The 22,792-nt window shown below is 36.9% G+C and overlaps 2 protein-coding genes across 2 annotated transcripts; one reads left to right on the top strand and one right to left on the bottom strand.

Moving 5' to 3' along the window:
- The first annotated feature begins 1,640 nt into the window (after positions 1 to 1,640).
- LOC134300736 (carcinoembryonic antigen-related cell adhesion molecule 1-like) lies at positions 1,641 to 8,962 on the top strand. The gene is made up of 6 exons (XM_062985158.1): positions 1,641 to 1,683; positions 3,607 to 3,972; positions 4,067 to 4,325; positions 7,750 to 8,090; positions 8,257 to 8,529; positions 8,904 to 8,962. The coding sequence occupies exons 1-6, from the start codon at positions 1,641 to 1,643 to the stop codon at positions 8,960 to 8,962; spliced, it is 1,341 nt and encodes a 446-aa protein (XP_062841228.1).
- An 815-nt stretch (positions 8,963 to 9,777) lies between these two features.
- Positions 9,778 to 13,567, bottom strand: LOC134301215 (uncharacterized). Its single transcript, XM_062985817.1, has 7 exons — positions 13,516 to 13,567; positions 12,340 to 12,696; positions 11,949 to 12,221; positions 11,766 to 11,862; positions 11,201 to 11,255; positions 10,182 to 10,309; positions 9,778 to 10,072 (listed from the first exon to the last, which is right to left on the bottom strand). Exons 1-7 carry the CDS (start codon positions 13,550 to 13,552, stop codon positions 10,009 to 10,011), a joined length of 1,011 nt encoding a protein of 336 aa, XP_062841887.1. The 5' UTR covers positions 13,553 to 13,567; the 3' UTR covers positions 9,778 to 10,008.
- Between the last annotated feature and the right edge of the window lie 9,225 nt (positions 13,568 to 22,792).

The raw sequence follows: 22,792 nt of genomic DNA, 5'->3' as shown, positions 1-22,792 counted from the left end.
TTTACAAATGTGATTGTGTATTTACAACAAATAAAGTTATTAACAATTATTATAATAAATGATTTTACAATTTACACAATTATCACCTTTAGTTCGTATTAGCGTTTGACATCCTGCACAACTGAGGGTTATAGATTTATTATAAATCTATTATGAACACATTATTCAATTTATGTATTTAATCTGAAAGATAAACTGTATGGCCTAAAGTATGTGGACACCTGATGTCGAGCTTCTCAAACATCACTTTCCAAAGTAATGAGCGCTATAAGAGACGTTTCTCTTCTAAAACTTTTTTAAAGCTTTCCACAAGACTTTAGAGATTTTTCTGCCTCAGGCAGTGGACTGACTTGCATTCGACATTCCAATTCATCTCAAAGGTGGTCAGTGAGACCAGAACTCTGGAGTTCCTCCAGATCAAACTCATCACACCATGTCTTCTTTATGGACCTGACACTAGTGATGTGCGATACTGCAAAATATGTATTGATCCGATACCAAGTAAATACAGTTGTCAGTATCGTCGATACCAATACTTAAGGTAAATGCATCATCAAACTGCTAAATCTGAATGAATTTTCATGAACTTTATGTGTATTATTGTAATATATACATGTTTTGTAAGTAGCTGCTCTCAGTAGAGTTGTAGATAAATTCAGTTTAAAGCTCAGATTTCTTGTTTCTGGTGCTTTACTTTCTCACAACGTTACTACACCACAAATCAGGAGCTATCTCATACCACATAGTTGTGTTTGCTGGGTGGATAAATTGATAGATTTTTAATAGTGACCGAATATATAAAAATCGATGTTATTCTGTTTACATTTATAAGCACAAAGTCAAAAGAAAAGAGTTCTCATTCACCAAAACACAAACACAGCGAATAAGAGCTACACTGCGCATGCTCCGATTCATTTGCGCAAAGTGCGTAAGGTTCGTCCACACTTTTCGTACGTATTATTTACACTATTATTTCCATAAAACTGTATCTGCAAAGCAAAGTATTCAAAAACTTACAATCTTCCAATGCCTACCAATGTACTGATGTGTGTTAGGATTATAACAGCGTGACAGTACCACAGTAAACCCAGTAGAGCAGGAGAGAGGAGCAGGGTGTGGATGTGAGATGTGAGAGGAGAGAGTCTGTACACACATGATCTTTACTTTCTGATCAAACGGGAGAAACGAGCTGAATGTAGAAAAAGTAAAACTAAAGTATCGACCCCATCACACTAGTATCGATCCAAAACCAGTACCGACGTTGGTATTGATAATATTGATATTCTGATATTTGATCCGCCCACCATTACCTGTCTGCTGGAACTGGGAGGAATTCTGAGGTGTGTCTCTGTTTGACATGAAGATCATGTTTCATATTCAGTATTTATATTTTAGTTTTTTTTTTTTATTTCCCCACCCTGTAGAACGTTTTATCTGTTGATCAGATTCAGGAATCTAGAAGAACGTGTGTATTTACTGTAATGTTGTGTTTGTATCAGATTCTTCACACCAGCTTCACAAGTTTATTGTAACTGTTCTCTAATGACAGTTTAAAGACTTTCGCTTCCTTCAAAAAGGGTTTCAAATCTGCATAAATAAATATAGAAAACTGATCTTACTGAGCACTTCCTGAAGAAGAGATGAAGATGCTGCAGTTGCAAATTGTTCTGCTCTCTCTGTTCGGTATGAATTATTATTATTATTATTATTATTATTATTATTATTATTATTATTATTATTATTATTATTATTATTATTATTATTATTATTATTATTATTATTATTATTATTATTATTATTATTATTATTATTATTATTATTATTATTATTATTATTATTATTATTATTATTATTATTATTATTATTATTATTATTATTATTATTATTATTATTATTATTATTATTATTATATAGTTTTTATTTCTAATATCTCCTTGATTTGTTTGGTTACTCTCAGTTATTGGATTATGTTCATTATCTGTTAGCGTATCAGCAAAGACTTGTGATGGTGATTTAGACTCCAGTACAAAAATATTGTCCTGTTTTAGGATTTTTTAGGAAACTATAAAGACAAAATAAAAGCACAGCTAATGTTTACATTCACGTGTTCAATAAATAACATGTTAAATAATAAACAAAACTAAATAAATATAGTTGAATGTTATAATGATCTACATCCTCTTAAACAGTTCAGATCATCTCGGTAAGAGTTTGATGGGCTGCTGGATGAGTTTATTTGTCCTTTTCTGTTAGATTAAAATAAATATAATTGAGTATGATTGTACTTTGTGTGTATAGAAAGAGCACAGATAATATTCTGCTTATAACACAGAATGTAGTATATTCGTAGATCCTGTATATAAAACCTTTAATAAAGGCAGTAAAAAGAAGAATCTGTGATGTGATGTGATTATTCTCGATTCTTCAGTGCTTTATTGTAGTCTGGAAATACATCAGAACTTTTCATTCCTTTTTTGCTTCTGTCCCAACTTTTTTGAAGTGTGTTGCAGGCATCAAATTCTAAATCTGATCCTAAATCTTTTCTTTTTACTTTTATCAGTTAAAATAAAGATTCAAAAGTTATTCTTTTTACTGAATTGTACTGAATGTCCGAAGTTTTCTGGAAATGAGATAATTGTAATTACATTATATGGTCAAAAGTATATGGACACCCTTTCTATAAACTGAGTTCTGGAGTTTGTCACACTTACTGCTATATAAAACGAGTATCATAAAGCACATTAGATGATTTTAACTTTGAGGAAACAGTTTGAGGAAGGCCTTTCCCCTCCTTCGTCTCAACCTTACAAGTGCACTTTTGATTAGATTTGCGCAGATCTTCTGAAAAGCCGGGAGATCCAAAAAGCCGAAAGTTCACGTCCTCCTGAGACCCAAAACATCTTTCACTTGTTCACTGAATTGTAATTGTGATATAAATGCATTACTGGTTCATTCACACATTAGCAGCTTTTATTTTCTTATTCTTACATCCACTACACGAGTCTGGGGGGGTTTATTATTCAAATTCAAAGGTGCAATATGTCATATATTTTTTATATTTTCATGTATATATTCATAATAATTACTAAGTACATCAGTTGTTTTAAAGGGAATCTTTTAGTGTATTTAACTACGCACTTTGTGAGCATTTTTCTCTAGCAGCTCTTGAGTTGTTTTTCCTGTTTTTATCACTTTTCTCTCATACTGCTGTAACAAGTTAATTTCCCGAAGTGGATCAATAAAGTCTTTTAAAGTAAAAATGCCAGGACGCTCGAGTGGCGCAGCGTAGGAGTGCGTGCGAGAAGTGCAAGAAGGTAGCACAGGAGAGCATCTTTCTGTGTGTGTGTAGGTGTGTGTGTAGGTGCTGTTTACATTAACATCATTCAGCAGATGCTTTTATCCAAAGCAACTTAGAATTGTGACTTAATTCTATGTAAGCAACAGTTAAGGGCCTCACACAGGGACCCAACTGTGGCATCCTGGCAACCAGTGATCACTCACCCAGTACTGTTACCAATAAGCTGCCATGAGTATGTGTGTTTCATGAAGGTGTGTGTGTGTGTTTGGTGCTAATATGAGTGTTTTATGGTACTGTGTGTTTTACAGGAGTTCCTACAGACAGCAGTAACTGGTCGGTGTTTTATCCTGAGAGAAATATCTGTGCTGTGAGAGGGTTCAGTGCCACCCTTCCCTGTAATTATTCCTACCCACAGAGTGGGTATAAGGTGGTACAAATGCTCTGGTGCTTAATGAACTCGATCTCTGAATGGTGTGAGAAGCCACCGTATGTTTACAACAGCTCATCAAATGTCACTTCAGACTTTGTGTACGGTGGAGACGACAAATCAAACTGTACTCTGTTCATCCAGAATGTAAAATTTAATTATTCTGGATTTTACAAATTCAGATTTATAACTGATGATACTGCTGGTAAATGGACAGGACATCCTGGAGTGAATCTTACAGTCTCAGGTAAATATTTGTGGTCATTTACGTGTTTTCATATTGTTCATAATAATCTGCTCTTAGTCCTGATTCACTGGTGTGACTCTTTGTTCTCTGTAAGATTTAAAGGTGGAACTAATCAGGCTCAGTGGAAACGGGACCCTTAAACCAGGGGATTCCTTAAATCTGACATGTCACGTGAACTGCACACACAGTTCCTCACAGATTGTTTGGTCGAAGAACAACCAGAACCTGGACAGATCAGGACCCGTTCTTCAGTTTTCCAATCTAACTGTGGAGGATTCTGGGAGTTATACCTGCATGTGGAACAGCAGCATGAGCTCAGGATCTGATACGATCAGCATTCAGGTGGAGGGTGGGTCCATCAGCTCAGGTAAATTTTAATAATAAAAATAGCATGTTAATGAATTAAACAGCAGTTTTGATTTAAAATGTTAATGTTTGCTTCTGTTTAGGAACAGAGTCTCAGTGGCTGGTCTGGATTATTTTGGGGATTGGTGGAGGGATTTTGATCCTATTAGTCGCTGCATCTGTAATTTACAGCAGGAGGTAAGAATCCGAAATGTATTACATATTCTGATCTATTCTAATGTAGACTATGTTCTAGAAGTTCTTCCTGTACTGAACTGCTCACCGTGTTCTTCTGCTTCCATCAGGAGGAAGAAAAAAGAAGAAAAGAGAGATGAAGAGGTGAACGAGGACGGAGTGATGTACGCATCTGTGTGTATCCAAAAAAAGAAAACAACAAACCAGGGGTAAAAACTACAACTCTATATAATCTAATGATGTGTGTGTGTGTGTGTGTGTGTGTGTGTGTGTGTGTTTGTGATATGCAGTGATAAACTATATAATGAAAGATAATATGGTATTATTTGTGTTGGTGATTACAGGAACGTTCAGGATGATCAGCAGGATGATTCTGTGATCTACAGTGATGTTAAGCTCCACTGATCCACTATTCCAGCTCAGATACACACAGTGTGGAACTGTTCACTCATTCATCGTTCTGACACCTCAGAGTGTTTCACTGTGTGGAACAATTTATGTTCTTAAATCGGTAATAAAATATAAAGTGGTTCAGCTTGATGTCAAACACGCACAAGGATGTATTGTATGTAGTAATGAGAAGATTTACATTTCTGTGACTGTTTATATACAAAACTGTTGATTTTCTGTGACTGAATGACTGGAACTCCAACTTCTGGACACTGAACGTGTGAGAACTGGTGCTGAAATGATTAGTTCAGGCTTTAAAATAGAATAATTGACCTCAGAACTATCAAGGAAATGTGGACCTTACACAACAGTCTATCCAGTCCCAGAAAACCAACATGATGAGTAACCAGACAATCATTAAAAACATAAACCTAAACTGACTGACCCACAGACTCTGGAGAACATGCAAAACTGCTCACATACAGTGCCCAATGCCAGCAGTTACTCCAAAATTACACAACATTCACCTTCACCTTAAAATGAAAAAAAGATCTTATTAGGACAGAAATGTTCCATGATATTGAACAGAAGGTCAGTCAGAATAAATGTGTGTTGTTTTGCAGTGATTCTGTCCTCTAGTGGGGCAAATGGACTCAATCTATGCTGGTCAAAACTCCCTTCAGTCATTGGTTTACGGGTTTCCTTTATTTTGTCAGCCATTCGTTTTGTTTAATTCATTTCTCTGGACAGATTTGATTTTATTGAAAAGCATTTTTTTTTAGCATTGTTCACTTTTGCTAGAATGATGATGTTTTTATAGCAATTATGCTGAAATAATTGATGATGTAAATGATCTCTGTGTATAAAAGTCAAAGCTACAAACTACATATAGCATGATTCTATAATCAATATCAGCACATGGACTCAGGAATACTATCACAAAGCACTTTTAATAAACACAGGATCTAGTGAAAGTCACACATCAACACTTCACATCCTAAAGTGTGTAATACATGTTTCTAAGCTAAAATAAAATCTTATGAAGCACATTTGAATCATTTCATTCATTACAGGCTCAACACGTGTTTACACACATTTACTGTTATCATTCCAACAACATGCAGCCTTCAGAAAGTCATCAGTTCTGAGTGTTGTTACACAGTACGGACGCAGGGGGGCGCTCTCATGTAAAAGTGCATTAAAACGAGTGTGTCTGTCAGAATTTGTGCCTCTTCAGTCAAACCAGCATTTGTGAGGTCGGGCTGGCAGTGATGTTAGATGAGAAGACCTGGCTTGTAATCAAAGGTGTTTAATGGGGTTGAGTTCAGGCTTTTTGAGTTCAGTTTTGACCTCACCAAATGTACCAGTCCGTGGCTTTATGGTCGTCTTTTTGTGCCTTTTCCAAAATAATGCACCAAAGTTAAAGGCAGCTAAACAACCAGTGTGGCTAAAACAACTGGTTTCAGTAATTAGGAGGGGTGTCCACATGTTACTTCCCGACTCTGCAGAATTCTTTTCATTTACTGATCAGATGAAGGAATCTAGAAGAATGTGTGTTGTAGCCTAGTGGTTAAGGTACTGGACTAGTAATCAAAAGGTTGCTGGTTCAAGCCCTATTACCACCAGGTTTCCACTGTTGGGCCCTTGATCAAGGCCCTTAACCCTCAATTGCTTAGACAGTATACAGTCACAGTACTGTAAGTTGCTTTGGAAAAAAGTTTCTGCTACATGCTGAAAATGTAAATGTGTGTATTCACTGTAATGTCGAGTTTCCTGACAACAGCTTCACAAGTTATATGTGTAAGTAACTGGTCGTCTATAAACTTCTCCTTTTACGGTTGCTTTTCTCAGCTGAGTGTAAAACATACAGAAAACAGATCACATTTAGCACTTCCTAAAGAAGAGATGAAGATGCTTCAGCTGATCGTCGCTTTGCTCGCTCTGTCTGGTATAAATAATTATTTATATTTATTATAATAGTTTTTAATTCTGATTCTTTTTTGGTTGATGCTGCAGTTTGACTCTCAGTTGTTGGATTTTATGTGCAGACGTTACAACTAAATCATTTCTGTTTGTTATTAGTTTGTGTGTTTGCAAAGACTTAATGGTGATTATGGTTTCAGTAAGGAAACGAGGAAGGAGAAGAAAAAAAAAATACTGTATATAGATATAAATATACAACATGGTCAAAAGTGTTTGGACACCCCTGGTAATTATTGAGCTCAGCTGATTTAGTCACAGCCATTGCAAGCAGGTGTATGAAATTATTTATATATTATAAGTTTTAATCTTCCAACATTTGGGTTGAGGCCACTTCTACACTCATGTCCAACCATCTCATGATCAGGAGTCCAGAAAATACAGTAAAAGAATTGTTCTATTTAAAGTAAACTTTTGTAACTGAATTGTGATTTTAGAAATATTACTGATTCATTCAAAGTGAATGATTGTTGTGTGTGTGTGTGTGTGGTGTGTGTGTTCTGTAAATAGAAAAACTACGCTTCTGTACATAAGACATAAGTTTAAGACCAGGCGCCTCTACAACCCCGACCTCTAATTTCATCTAATTTATTCATTTAAACCCCTGACTTTGGAGACGTGGTTAGCTGAGATGTTCACGTACATTTTCTGGACTGTGAAGTGTTTATTAGACTGATAGATTTTACAGATTATTCTGAGCTGGATGAAGATCAGACCACGTGTTCTGAGTTTAACACTGATGAAGATGAAGTGTGTTCATGTACAGAAATAAATCTGCATTAATAAAGTAAAACACAACTGAGTTTATAGATTTTAGTTTTATTATATTTGATCTGTGTATTTTACAGGAGTTCCTACAGACAGCAGTAACTGGGCGGTGTTTTATCCTGAGAGAAATATCTGTGCTGTGAGAGGGTTCAGTGCCACCCTTCCCTGTTATTATTCCTACCCACAGAGCGGGTATAAGGTGGTACAAATGCTCTGGTGCTTAATGAACTCTCAATTTTGTGAGAACTCACTGATTGTTTATAACAGCTCATCAAAAATCACTCCAGACTTTGTGTACGGTGGAGACGACAAATCAAACTGTACTCTGTTCATCCAGAATGTAAAATTTAATTATTCTGGAGAGTACAGATTCAAATTTATAACTGATGTTTCTGATGGTAAATGGTCAGGACATCCTGGAGTGACTCTTACAGTCTCAGGTACATTTAATAATTATTTATATATAATTTACTCTCCTCATTTATTTTCATTCTCTTTCTATCAGACTTTATGTGACGTGGTTGTGAGTTTTAGACCAGACTGTCCTATAATTAATAATCCGCTCTTAGTCCTGATTCACTGGTGTGACTCTTTGTTCTCTGTAAGATTTAAAGGTGGAACTAATCAGGCTCAGTGGAAACGGGACCCTTAAATTAGGGGACTCCTTAAATCTGACATGTCACGTGAACTGCACACACAGTTCCTCACAGATTGTTTGGTCCAAGAACAACCAGAACCTGGACAGATCAGGACCCGTTCTTCACTTTCCCAATCTAACCGTGGGGGATTCTGGGAGTTATACCTGCACGTGGAGGACCAACGTAAGCTCGGGATCTGATACGATCAGCATTCAGGTCGAGGGTGGGTCCATCAGCTCAGGTAAATTATGCACGTTCTGTTTTAAAATTTCTATTTAGAGTTAAAAATCATGTTTAAATGATTTAATGGTAAATTTTAAACAGGGATCTATTGGTCACCCAGGATCTTTTTACTGGTGATATATGTGATGATCTTGATCATCGTTGCTGTGGGAGCTGACATTTTTATCAGGAGGTGAGAATAATTTTCTATGTTACATTTTAAACATAAATAAATAATGTATTAAAATAAATGAATAAACTATCTGATCTACAATGGACTGAATTTCCTGTGTTCATTATTAGAGGAACAACGTTATTAACACCTTATTAAGTCATTAATAGAACTGAATGAGTGTAATTTGTGATGATAAATGTGTTTGTGTGTGACTGCAGGCGAATCAACACTGAGCAGAAGATCGACGTACAGTGATGATGAAGTGATGAATCTTTAATACAGCTTTATATTTTATTGCATTTTGGCTGAATTTTACTATGCTGTAAACAAACCTGCTATGTTTTTATTTCATAAAAGAAAAATCCTGACCTCTGTCTCACTCGGCAGCTTTAAAATGAACCGGAACATCAGCTGAGACTTTCGTGTCCAGGTGTACAAATGCTCTTTTAACTGAATGGAGCACAAATTCCCACAACCACACTTCAAGTCTTGTGAGAAGCCTTCTCAGAGGAGCGGCTGCTGTTCAAGCTGATAATATCACACAGAGGTCTCTCTATTATACCCCAAAGTCCAATAATCTCGTCAGTCGTCCAAATACTTTTGGCTACATGCTGTATTAGTAAATACTGTGAAAGGATTATTTCCTACCAGGCTGGGTTCATAACAGTATTTCTCCTGTATAAAAGATGCTTGTATAGTCAGCTTTGTGCAGCTCTTAATAAATAATGAATTTACTGATGTGGAAGTGAGAAGTGGGAACTAAAAATGTTCCTGGTAAGAGAAAAGCACAAAATAAAGAAGATTAAACCCCCAAACTTGCACGACTGTGTCTCACTATGTCATACCAATGTCATATAACAGCTACCAGGATTCATTTAAAAGCTGACGAGAAAACAGCTTCATATTATTATTAGTATTATTATTGCTCATCATTTTGGAATGGGATATCCAACAGGCTCATGGTCAGGTGTCCACATAGTTTTGGCAATGTAGTGCACATATATGTTAAATTGATGAATAAACTGTGCAGCGTAATTCTGATTAGACTCAATAAAAGCGTGTTATTACAGTCATTAAACACAAACTTTCATTCACAATAAAGAAAGTGTTCTGATAGATGTTATCAAAATAAACTGGTCTAAGTTTCATTTCTAACCTGCACCAATTAATCTGGTGGTTATTAAGTGGTGTCCCAAACTGAATAAAGTCATAAATATAATGAATAACTTTACAGTCACATTGTGGCACCTGAGTGGTGACTTCCATGATTCAGATTCAGTCTTGAGTCTTGATTTGATCTTGTAGTGCAAATTAAAAGTGTGATCAGTGTAATTTCACATCACTGTAGATGACCGAAGCATCTTCCTGCAGATCAGACCGAACTGTCCTGTAATCACCAACACAAACAATCACAAAATAATCACATTAATCGATTCTACACTCACATCAGCCACCAGCTTCAGGCAACGTGCAGCTCAATGGTTGGCGGATCTTACTTTTCGGTTGCAGTTGGTCTTGTGTTTTTTATGCTCAGGGTTGAATATGTCACCTCTGGCTCGTACATGCCTGCATTAGAAGGTCGGGGATCTTGGTTTAGCTGCGACATGTGCAAGTTTCCTCCAACCTGCAAACACAAGAGCAGATCTTCAGCGGTTGGCAACGTGTTAGATGTGCACTTGATCGTACCTGCAGTGCAGAGACATAATGCAGGATTTGGTCTGTGTGGAGGATTTTGGGAAAGCAAAACATATCTGAATCAATTATAATTAAAAGTGAATTACTCTCGCTCTGTAGTTATTTTTGTTTAATTGTAGTGTGACGAATCCGCCAGTAAAAAGGCGCACAGTATGAGTAGTAGTTGTAGTTCTAGTAGGACTACAAACCCCAATAGCTACAGCCCTCATCATTCTTCCACAGATAACTCCGGAGTTATTTATTTACACGACGCCCGGAGATCCGAGGTAAAAGTTAAGTGCTGCAGTACCACACCCCCGTGATCAGAAAGCTCTCTTTATTCAAACTTTCATGAGCAAACTTTTATTCATACGAATTTTCGGTTGTACATTCGACTGTCTAATCGACTCCCAGAGTCGGTTTAGTGAACCGACTATCCGATCAACACCGTTTTCCTGTTTTCTAGTTGGGGTTGAGAAGCACTGGCGATGTGATTCTGTGTCTAAACATTTGGAGACCGAGTAGCTATAGTACTGATCCCGGTCGCAGTTCCACGTGACTGTTTTGAGACTGGCCTACTAGTCTTTATTTTTCATTTGGCTCGCGAACTGAGTCGGCTCACCACGCGCAGGCTCGTTCACGTTCAATCTATTGATTCACTTGGTCGCTTTTGTTGGCTGGATTTCTTCACATGTATTTTTGTGTATGTGTGACTTATTTGTTCTGATTCTGTCCAGTCGTTAAACCTGGGTCATACATTTAACCTGGTGGTTAATTTTTAACGTTGCTTTTAATCGTAATGTAAAATGTTCTGCTGTTCTGTTTTTTTATAAACTTTTACCTGTGTTTTTACTTCTCTTTGTCCATTGTTTTCTTCTGGAGCTTCTACCTTCCTCCTAATAAAAGCAGAAGAACACAGTGAACCTTAAAGGAGGATCTTCATTAATACTCCTACACAACATGATCCAATACATCTGATTTGAAATCAGCAAAGATTCTGACTTTCTAGGGCTGTGGAGAGGAATTAGTGTCAAACTAAAATGCAGTGACTACAGTGGAGAAAGTAACATGCAGGATACATGCAAACATGAAAAGCAAAAGCTCCATTACACTGTTTACATGTCGTTCGACCTCTAAATAGAAAAACAATACGTGTAGGTTTGCGTTTTAAATATAATAAAATGCTGCATTCTTGTCAGAATTGAATATAAATCAGCCTGAAATGCATCAACTTGTAGTTCTACTTCATATCACTGACTGCTGCTTTGAATGTACCAAAAGAAAACACAGTACATTGTATTTCAGTCTAAGCATTGCTGTATTCGTGCCACACTAAACATAACCAATCATTTACCCAATATGGGGTGTTAGAAGTGTTAAAATTGCATGAATTTTATGATTCTTACCTTTTTTTGTAATAAACAGCTACCATGACTAGTATGATTAAAACTCCAACAATCAGCAAAGTACTGATCCAGAACACCCAACGATTGGAATTCTCACCTGTTACAGAATTAACCAGGTAAAAATAATCACTTTATTTACTTCAGTATCATTTAAAACAAACGATCATTTAGTTCATAAAACACCTGAGCTGATGGGCCCTCCCTCCACCAGAAGACCGATAGTTTTAGATCCCCAGGCCATGTTGGTCCTCCAAGTGCAGGTATAATTCCCAGAATCCCCCACGGTTAGAGCGGGAAAGTGAAGAACGGGTCCTGATCTGTCCAAGTGCTGGTTGTTCTTGGACCAAACAATCTGTGAGGAACTGTTGGTGCAGTTCACGTGACATGTCAGATTTAAAGAGTCCCCTGGTTTAAGGGTCCCGTTTCCACTGAGCCTGATTAGTTCCACCTTTAAATCTTACAGAGAACAAAGAGTCACACCAGTGAATCAGGACTAAGAGCGGATTATTAGTTATAACAGTACATACATGTGAACATCATTTTAAACTTTTATTTTAGGATTATCAAAATTTACCTGCCACTTGAAGAGTCACCCCAAATCGACCTGTCCATTTGCCAGTAGTCAGATTGGTTATAAACGTAAAACAGTATTGTTTTGAATAGTTGAACTTTACATTCTGGATTACCAAAGTGCAGTTTGATTTGTCGTCTCCGCCGTACACAAAGTCTGAAGTGACGTTTGATTTGCTGTTATAAACAGGTGATACGCTGTGACAGATTTGATTTGGTCTCTCTGATGACCAGGTCATTTCTACCACCTGAAGATTCGGTGGGTAAGAATAATTACAGGGAATGGTGGCACTGAACCCTCTCACAGCACACAACGATTCAGGATAAAACACCGTCCAGTTACTGCTCTGTGTTAAAACTCCTGTAAAATAGTATAGATGAGAAAAGAAAACAGTATTGATTAATAGAATTAAAAGTTGTGTTTTGTTTTCTTTCTTGTATAAACTTGTTTTTAGTTATTATTTAACAACATTTTGTCGTAAAAGCTAACACACCTTTACCATAGGATACATACACATGTAACATTTCGACTACATTCATTTTGTAAACAATCATTTTATTTATTGCGAATAAAAGTGATCCAATGCCAACTGGCCCTGTGTGAAAAACAGTTATTGGCCATACTTACTTAATCAAATACAATCAAATACAAACAAACACAATTGTTGAATTAGACTAGACATGCCCAGACATAATTACTGCAGCTCTCTAAACATCAATAAAAAAAAATCTTATTCAAATGTGAATATCTGAATAAGAGCTGATATTATATCTAATATAATTAATGCTTAGATCACATATAAACCTATGTTTTTTTAAATACACATGTTCTCTATTTGAACTATTGCACATATGTTTGTGTAAGAGCGGAATGTACCAGGGAGCCTGAACGTTGTCAGCAGGTTAAAAAGGTCTTGTGAAATACAGTGGAAGACCAACGTTTTATGATTGGGTTAATTTACAGATTTATTTGCCAGTCTCAGAGAATTACTGAGTTTATTTCATGAACACTCAACCTGCATCTTTCTGCTTTATGTTGGGTATTTATAGATAATTTACTCATAATTGAATGTTTTTGATCGTACATCATTAAAACACAAATCACACATCAGTTATTAGGTGTTAAAAACATTAAACAATAATTATTTACAATAAATGAAAATAAAATAAGGTATCATACCAGACAATGTGAGCAGAATGATTACGAGATGCATCATCCTCTCCTCTTCTGCAGTAAGTGTCAGAAGTGGTCGGTTATTTAGAAAGGAGAACTTGTCCAAAAGTGGAACCTGAACCTAAATACCAAATTGTGACAAAGCAACAGAAACAGTAAAAAAAAAAAACATGAAGTCAAACCAAGTGTGCCTTGCATCAAAACAAGGTTGTAAGATTTGAACTAAAGGGTACAACTTTTTTATTAATATAAATATAAACAGACATGATCAGAGGTCACCAGGTCTTCAGGACCATTCTAACCTACAGTGCCACCGTGCTGCCTGTAACTCAAAACAAGGCAATCGTGTTAAAAGATCTTTGAACTGTATTATTTTATCTGATAAGGACTTTTTTATACCATACCTGCATAATTCCGCTAGTCACTAAATATATGTACTTAGTAATTAAACGTATCAACTGATGTAGGGTTCAGTTTCTCTTATTATTAGCTTAACTGTTATTATAGATAGTTGTTTCCCAGTTAACACTGGGATGTTCTGAATTTCCATTTGTAGTTAAACTTAAAAAAAGTTTGTGCAAAAAACACTCAAAAGGTCTCATAGTCTTAATCCATCATAATAAACTTTATTTACACAAACATCATTTACATTCGGTGTACACCTGCGTCTAATGATGAGTAAAATTAAGAACATCACAGTTAATTTGCAAAGACTGAACAGAAAAAAAACAGAACTCTTTAACTCCTTGCATTGTGATGCAAATACATGAACAACATTGTCATTAACAGTGAGCGGAGGTGAGGACTAAACCCCACTTCCAAAGACCCATGTTGCCAGAGCAGCATTTACCTTACCAGCTGTTCCTAATTTAGCAATAAAACAACATTGAATGACTTTCTCTCTCTCTCTCTCTCTCTCTCTCTCTCTCTCTCTCTCTCTCTCTCTCTATATATATATATATATATATATACAGTATATATATAAATATATGATTCAACAGCTACAGCACTCAGTATTTTCTGTATGAAGACGTGTTTACACTTGGTTTGTCAGTGTTATGAGAAATATCAGTACAGAGGTTTTTGAGATCGTGCAATGTCAGTATTTTTATGTTGCGATATATTCAGCAATAATATTTTTAACATTCATTTACATCTGAAGTTCCTGGCTATGCCAAAGCAGCCTAAAACCATATAGAAAATGGACATGTATTATGGTGGATGAGTAAGAAGTAACTAGTAAGAATAAGCATGTTTACTTGAATAACCTTACGTCCTAACACATGTTGGTTCTCAAACTTAAGTACTGAATAAAATATAAGTCTTAAATGCCATGCTGTTTAGGATCATACTTTTTTTCTGTGTTAGTAAATCTTAAACATTGTTTTGAGCCATTTCGAAGCCATTTGTGCTGCTTGCTGATACAAGCTATGTTCTTTATGTGGAGAATAATGCAGGGCTATGGTTCTTAGCAGGTGTATCTAATCTATCAGAGCTGGCATAAATGTTCCTGGTTTAATTTTACATCCATTAATTATAAATTATTACTGTTTAATTGGAGAACCACCAAGAAAAGCTTCAGGTAACAGAGTTTGAGAAGAATTGTCCTAACAGATCCTTCACTTCATGTCATCTGAACTGTCATGGCGCGTTTCCACCCATAGGTGGGGCAAAAGTGTTTGTAATAGCGACGATTTTAAGCAAATTTATGTTTTTCTCCCTCATACTAAACTCGAGAGAAGGTATTATGTCATGATACATTACATTTTGTCTACTTTTATGGATTTTTCTACAACTATTCGAGTTTTAATAAGTGTTTCTTCAGCTGTGTTAGGATTCTGTAACAATGCTTACCTACAGCACTATTACCTTTTACCCAATCGTATTAAAGCAAGATTTCAGTTCTGCCTAGCAACAACACCCAATTGGTTAACAGCCAGCCAGTTCAGTGCTGATTGGTCGAGGTGAGAACCGACTGTTCTAAACTGTAACCACACTCCCTGCTTCTTTCTGTCTCAGTAGTAATTATAATAAACACATACATTATTATTAATAAATAATAATTGTTTTACTTAACACATCTTAAAATAATTAAGTATTTTAATATAAAAAAAGTTTATAAAAAATTTACGTTATAATTGAAATTTTGTAAACCCTCAAACGGTGGGACACAACCCTCATTAAAAAACATATTTATTTAAACTAAGATGTAAAATAATTAAAACCTGTACAAAAAATCTGGTAAGGTGGGTAGGAGACAGTGAAATGGGTCTTGGGAACCCGACTTTGAGTCTTACTTGGGGTAACTGGCTTCAAGAATTTTTGCATGTTCTCCTGGTGTCCAAATGGTAAAAAAATTTAAACATTCTGAGTTATATATTCATAACATATAAATATCAATATACGCTGTTATATAAACAATATACATTTGAGCCCACCAAGCAGTTATCACAAAACAGTAACAAAAACAGTTTAAATGCTCGTATCTGTGAACACTTGAGGTATAAAATTGTGATCAGTGCATTTGAATTAAACTGTAGATAATGGATTTGTCATCCTCCTGTTCATCAGTGTGATGTTCCCTGTTATCAAACACAAAGCCATCAATTAAAATGTAAATTAATATAAATTGCTAAGTAAAACACTGACCGCATTGTGTCTAAGACCCTGTCCACACAAATGCTAAAAACTTAGCATCAAGCAAAAGTGATTTACAACTATGAATAAATACAGTTTGAGCAGTTAAGGGTTACAGGCCTTGCTTAGGGGCCCAAGAGTGGCATTTTGGCAGTGGTGGGGCTTGAACGAGCAACCTTCTGATTAATAGTCCAGTACCCTAACTGCTGAGCTACACTAACCCTCCAAAACGCTGTGAAAAGACTGACCTCTACATGAGAGCCCAATGGGTTTTGGTGACACTTCAATGTTCTTCAGGTGTTTTACATCAAATATGATGAACACTCAGCACAGTGGGTGGATTGTGGGGTTATACTTAGTACAACACATTGTGACGCTTCCCCCAACAATGTACTCATCCAATAAATATATTAAATAATATCAGCAGTCACAATAATGTAATGTGATTTTTGAAAAGGTGAATTTTAATTATAAAAATATCTTCACACAGCATAACATTTTGGTAAAGCTCAGTTGTTTGTGACCTAAAAAATAATTTGCATATAAATGAGAGGCCGATACACAGTGTGTAAAATGTGTCTGTTTATGTTACTGGTTCTTACCTTGTCCTTGCATTCTTGTTTTTTTGGCCAACATTAGCATACGTCATTTTGAACACAGTTGCGTACGTCACTTCCTCTGTGTTCAACACTTCATCTGCAGAAGTCTGAGCATCTCGACTCAGCTCCGACATGCATGTGTTATCTCCACCCTGTACACAGAGGAGGAAATATTTTTACTGTGTGAATCCTCTAATAATCTAGTGTTAAGAAAATTAAAATATTTCTTTAGTCTAAAACCGCATGAATTACTGCATATGTAGCATGATACTAAACAAATTTAGGAGCAGGTCAGTTCTTACATGAAAGGATGTTGGGGTGATAGAACATAACAGACTGAATGCAGTTGATGGAGTCACAACGTTCTGAATCTACCGCTGTGTGAACTGGATGGTTAGATTTTAAGATTTATATAAAGATTTCAGGATTTTCTTACACAATAAATAACAGAATTGTGTTGAGCTTCAGTCATGAGGAAACTAAACACTAATCTGTATACAGATCTCTTATTTAAACTCGTACCTGTGATTTCTGTTCACAATGTTCTTCGTTTTCTTCTGGAGCTTCAACCTTTCGCCTAATGGAAGCAGAAGAACACACTGAACAGTACAGAAGTATGAAAGCAGAAGCGCTCAAACTTTTCCATTCATGATCTTACTGTAAATTGCCCTGAGTGTAAGTGAGTACACTAGTGTGTGTGTGTGTGTGTTGCCCTTTCATAACAAAATAAATGTGTAGTGCTGTTTTTGATGTTTTAGAGTAGAGTACACTGTATGGCCAAAAGTAATTGGACACCCGACCATCAGTTTGTCAGACATTCCATGTCAAAAACAAATAGTTGTACAATGAAGTGACCTCTGTGGGCTCTTTTCAGCTAGAACAACAGTTGCTTTTATGTGAAGGCTTCTCCCAAGATGTTGAAGTGTGTCTGTGTATGGGAATTTGTGCTTATTCCATCAAAAGATGACACCATTTGTATGGCTAGGCGCTGATGTTGCTCAAGAAAGCCTCAGTTGATGCTAAATAATCATGATAATTAGAAGTGGTGTCCTAATACTTTTGCCCATGGTGTACACCACAATAAATGAATTGATAGGCACTCACTCACTTACTACTCACTCACACACACTCACTCCAGGCAATTTGAAGCAGTCAGTCCACCTACAGGCATGTTTTTAGAAGTGAAAGGAAGTTGGATTAGCTTATGGTGCTTCTTACCTCCTGTGGTAAATTACAGCTACCAAGACGAATACCATAAATATAAAAATCCCTCCACATATTTTACAAATAATGATCCAGATTGGCTCAGACTCAGACTCAGGCTCAGACTCAGACTCAGACTCAGACTCAGGCTCAGACTCAGACTCAGACTCAGGCTCAGACTGAGGATCAGCTGCTAAAAAGAAAACAACATAGAAACATTCAGTAGATAAAAGAGAAGTAAAAGTGAACTTCATAAACAGCTTTACTTTCTAACTAAGAGAATTTACCTGGGCTGATGAACATGAACACGTCCTCAACATAAATGCTGATCGTACCAGATCCCGAGCTCATGTTGGTGCTCCACGTGCAGGTATAATTCCCAGAATCCCCCACAGTTAGATTGGGAAAGTGAAGAACGGGTCCTGATCTGTTCAGGTTCTGGTTGTTCTTAGACCAAAAGATCTGTGAGGAACTGTGTGTGCAGTTCACATGACATGTCAGATTTAAGGAGTCCCCTGGTTTAAGGGTCCCATTTCCACTGAGCCTGATTAGTTCCACCTTTAAATCTTACAGAGAACAAAGAGTCACACCAGTGAATCAGGACTAAGAGCAGATTATTAATTATAGGACAGTCTGGTCTAAAACTCACAACCACGTCACGTAAAGTCTGATAGAAAGAGAATGAAAATAAATGAGGAGAGTAAATTATATAAAAATAATTATTAAATGTACCTGAGACTGTAAGAGTCACTCCAGGATCTCCTGTATATTTACCTTCAGGATTCTTAGTTATAAATCTGAATTTGTACAATCCAGAATAATTAAATTTTACATTCTGGATGAACAGAGTACAGTTTGATTTGTCGTCTCCACCGTACACAAAGTCTGGAGTGTTTTTTGATGAGCTGTTATAAACATACGGTGGTTTCCCACATTTTACAGTATTTAAATTCATTGAGCACCAGAGCATTTGTACCACCCTTTTCTCGCTCTGTGGGTAGGAATAATTACAGGGAAGGGTGGCACTGAATCCTCTCACAGCACAGATATTTCTCTCAGGATAAAACACCGCCCAGTTACTGCTGTCTGTTAGAACTCCTGTAAAATACACACAGATTAAAAATAATAAAGCTAAAATTCATAAACTTGGTGGTGTTTTATTTTATTTATAAATACATTTGATTTACAAGGGACAGGATGTAAGATTCTTATAAAAACACAAAACAGTCAGTACCAAATTATATTTAACCTTTTTCAGAAATCAAAATGGCCTGGCCTGAGCTTACAAATACAGAAGGTGAATGACATTATGTGCTCTCTCTCTCTCTCTCTCTCTCTCGCTTTCTCTCTCTCTCTCGCTCTTTCTCTCATGTTTGCAAAAACAGCAAAGATTTGAAGGGCGAGGGCAGAAACCACTGCTGAACGTTTGAGGTCTCAGACAGCACCTTATGGGAAGCCGTCATGCGACTGTGATAAATGTAGCCACACGACATCAGAAATATTTCAGAATTGTACTTAATTTTGGTATTTCACTTAAAACAGTCCGTCAATCTGTGCAACCTGAAACTCTCTTACACAAAGATGAAGCTGTACATCAATTCTACACAGGAACACCCAGCTCTCTGATCTCAGATAGTTCTAAAGACAGGAAACGTGTTCTGTGGTCAGATAAGTCTGTGTTTCATCTTTTATTTATTTATTTATTATTTAAAAAGGACATTGAGTTCTCTATCAGACTAACCCTATTTACAGTATACGGACACAGAGAAGTCAACAATCACACTTAGGAAGGAAATAAGAGGCCATGTTACAAAGTTGAATGACATTACATGGCTTTCTGCACCTTCAGAAATAGTAATTTAAGGTGCTGTATTTACTATTTACTACTTTATTTAATATCTTCAGGAAACCCACAGTACACTGTTGATCAGAGAAAAAAGAATAGTGGAAGAAATGATTGAAGTTCCTATGACAGACAAGTCCATTAAAAGTGTGTAAAACAACCAATAATACTAAAGTCCTCACTGCTACATCAATCAACAACTGTTTAAGACTCGATTATTAAAGAACAATTATTATCTATAATAAAAAAGTTGAATTATCGTACCAGACAGAGCGAGAATGAGCATGAGCTGCAGCATCTTCCTCTGTTCGACATTATGTGGTAGATGTGGTTAGTTTTTTATAGAGAACAAGCAAGAACTGAAACCAACAGTTCACAAAGGAAAAAAAATCATGTGTCTTTAGTAAATTCTTAAGAAGTAACGGGTATTGATCACATTTATTGGTGCAATCCTAATTCTGCCAGTGATATTATTATTATAACCAGATCAACACATTTGCATTAACAGCATTTTGCTGACAATTTTATCTCAAATTGTTTACAATTGTGAGCAAATACAATTCAAGGCTTACAAGAAGCCACCAGCTGAATAACAACAAAAGCATAACAGTGGGGGCTGTATAACATTTAAACATCTTTTTGGGAACTTGGCTTTCCAGAGGGTTTGAAAATGATTATTGATTTGTTAGTTAGAGAGGAACTATAGCACTATATAACCTTCGTAAAAAGTTTTAGTAGCTTGGTGGGTAGCACTGTCACCTCACAGCAAGAAGGTCCTGGGTTCGATTTCCAAGTGGAGAGATCAGGGTCCTTTCTGTGTGGGATTTGCATGTTCTCTGTTTGTGTGGGTTTACTCCGGGTGCTCCGGTTTCCTCCCACAGTTTAAAGACATGCAGTTTGGTTAATTGGAGATACAAAATTACCCTGACTGTGTGTGTATGTGTGTGTGTGTGTGTGTGTGTGTGTGTGTGTGTGAGAGAGTGTGTGTGTGTATGTGTGTGTGTGTTTGTTTGCCCTGTGCTGAAGTGGCGACCTCTTCAGGGTGTTTCCTACCTTTCGTCCAGTGGATTCCACCCACCGTGACCCTGACCAGGATAAAAAAAGGAGTAAAATATACAATGAATGAATGAATTGTTTATATATTTTAGAATTGTTTCTATTTTAAAACATTTTTATTACTAGGTAAATATGATTATACATTTTATTGCTACCACTGCTTGAAGCTCCACTGTGTCCCATCTCTTCTGCACTGCTAAAGGAAAACTAAAAGATTTTACAGCTGATCCCAATAAAAACAGAGCAGAAATGAATAGTAAAGTACGTTTATGTAAAGGGGAACCAGGCCTGAGAGAATTCTAGTAAGAAAAACATCCCTGTTAGGATTCGAGTCGTGTTTCACTTATTTTGTCCAACACTTTTACATTTACTGTTGCAATAAAAGTGTTTAGAATACTTTTATAAAAACGTATTTGTTATAAATATGAAATATGTGAGTGAAAACAGAAGAAATATTCACATTTTGTCTTGAAAAGAGCCCCAAAGATGAAAGTAATCTAGCGCATTAAAGAAAAATCCTGCCCCCTACTGGTAGGAACCGGAAACACATCGATATCTTATAATTCAAAGAGCTTCATTAGCATGACTGTTGCAGTAGTTACAGGTTTGCCAAAACATTAAAAAGAAAAGATTACGTTATATTTATTTATTCATTTATTTATTTATTTATTTATTAGGATTGTAACGTCATGTTTTACACACTTTGCCATTAATGACAGGAACGGTAGTTACTGCTTACACAAGATTCATCAGTTCAGGAGCAATCTCCACACAGAAAGAACCCACACCAGGGGATCGAACCCATGACCTTCATACTGTGAGGCAACAGTGCTACCCACTGAACCACGATTACGTTATATAAACATATAAAAGAAAGCAGTGAAAACAGATGTACATAATAAGTGGCTTTTCGAGTCTCTACCTCACTTAGTGCAATTGTAACCTTTACCACTAGATGGAGCGCTGTTCTTAAAAATGTACATGTTCCAGTAAGTCACAGGGAGAACATGCAAACTCCACACAGACCCTGGCTGCCCGGTGAGGAAATCGAACCCAGGCGCTTCTTACTGTGAAGCAACACCGCTACCCACCGCTAAATAAAGTCCATCACAAAAGGAGGAAACACTTTCTCACACTACTGTATGAGTTTGTTCTCATGTGCTGGAGCCTATCCCAACTTTTCAATGGGCGCAAGGCACACAGTAACACCCTGCACGGGGCGCCAGTCCATCGCAGGGCAGACACACACACACACACACACACACACATTCACCTATAGGGCAATTCAGTGTCTCCAATTAACCTGACTGCATGTTTTTTTGTTTTTGTTTTTTTTGGACTGTGGGAGGAAACCGGAGCTCCCGGAGGAAACCCACGCAGACACAAGGTGAACATGCAAACTCCGCACAGAAAGGACCCGGACCGCCCCGCATGGGGATCGAACCCAGGACCTTCTTACTGTGATGCGACAGTGCTACCCACCGAGCCACCGTCCCGCCCTTAACCCAATTCTATGATTCATTAAATGTTAGTGCAGCACAAACTGCACCATCCAATAATTGGGGGGATAATTCTATCTAATAATTATCATGAATAACGATCATCAGCTGCAGAATCTTCATCTCTTCTGCTGTTGGAGCTACACAGGGGGGAACCTGCTGAATTAGTCGAGATAAATGAGAACTGGCTTTTATTCAGTGTTGAACTGTTGCTGGGCGGCACTGCGGCGTGGTGGGTTGTGCTGTCGCCTCACAGAAAGAAGGGTCTGGGTTCGATTCCCCTTTCTGTGAAGAGTTTGCATGTTCTCCTTGTGTCCAGGGTGGTGTGTGTGTTTGCCCTGTGACCCACCTGAAGTGTTTCCTGCCCTTCGACCCACCCAAATGAATCAGACCCACTGTGACCCTGACCATAAATGAATGAAGTTTTCTGACACGGTTTTGACGTG

The sequence above is a fragment of the Trichomycterus rosablanca genome, chromosome 23 (assembly GCF_030014385.1).
Source record: "Trichomycterus rosablanca isolate fTriRos1 chromosome 23, fTriRos1.hap1, whole genome shotgun sequence".
NCBI lineage: Eukaryota > Metazoa > Chordata > Actinopteri > Siluriformes > Trichomycteridae > Trichomycterus > Trichomycterus rosablanca.
This window is presented reverse-complemented; position numbering and strand designations above follow the sequence as displayed.

Excerpts from the sequence above, each read along its gene's own strand:
- LOC134300736 (XM_062985158.1), top strand. The coding sequence starts at position 1,641 with ATGAAGATGCTGCAGTTGCAAATTGTTCTGCTCTCTCTGTTCG. Across the intron at positions 3,973-4,066 it reads AGTGAATCTTACAGTCTCAG|ATTTAAAGGTGGAACTAATC; the intron begins GTAAATATTTGT and ends GTTCTCTGTAAG. Across the intron at positions 4,326-7,749 it reads AGCATTCAGGTGGAGGGTGG|TAACTGGGCGGTGTTTTATC; the intron begins GTCCATCAGCTC and ends TACAGACAGCAG.
- LOC134301215 (XM_062985817.1), bottom strand. The coding sequence starts at position 13,552 with ATGATGCATCTCGTAATCATTCTGCTCACATTGTCTG. Across the intron at positions 11,256-11,765 it reads GCTGTTTATTACAAAAAAAG|GAGGAAGGTAGAAGCTCCAG; the intron begins GTAAGAATCATA and ends TGCTTTTATTAG. Across the intron at positions 10,310-11,200 it reads AAAGAGAAGTAAAAACACAG|GTTGGAGGAAACTTGCACAT; the intron begins GTAAAAGTTTAT and ends TTGTGTTTGCAG.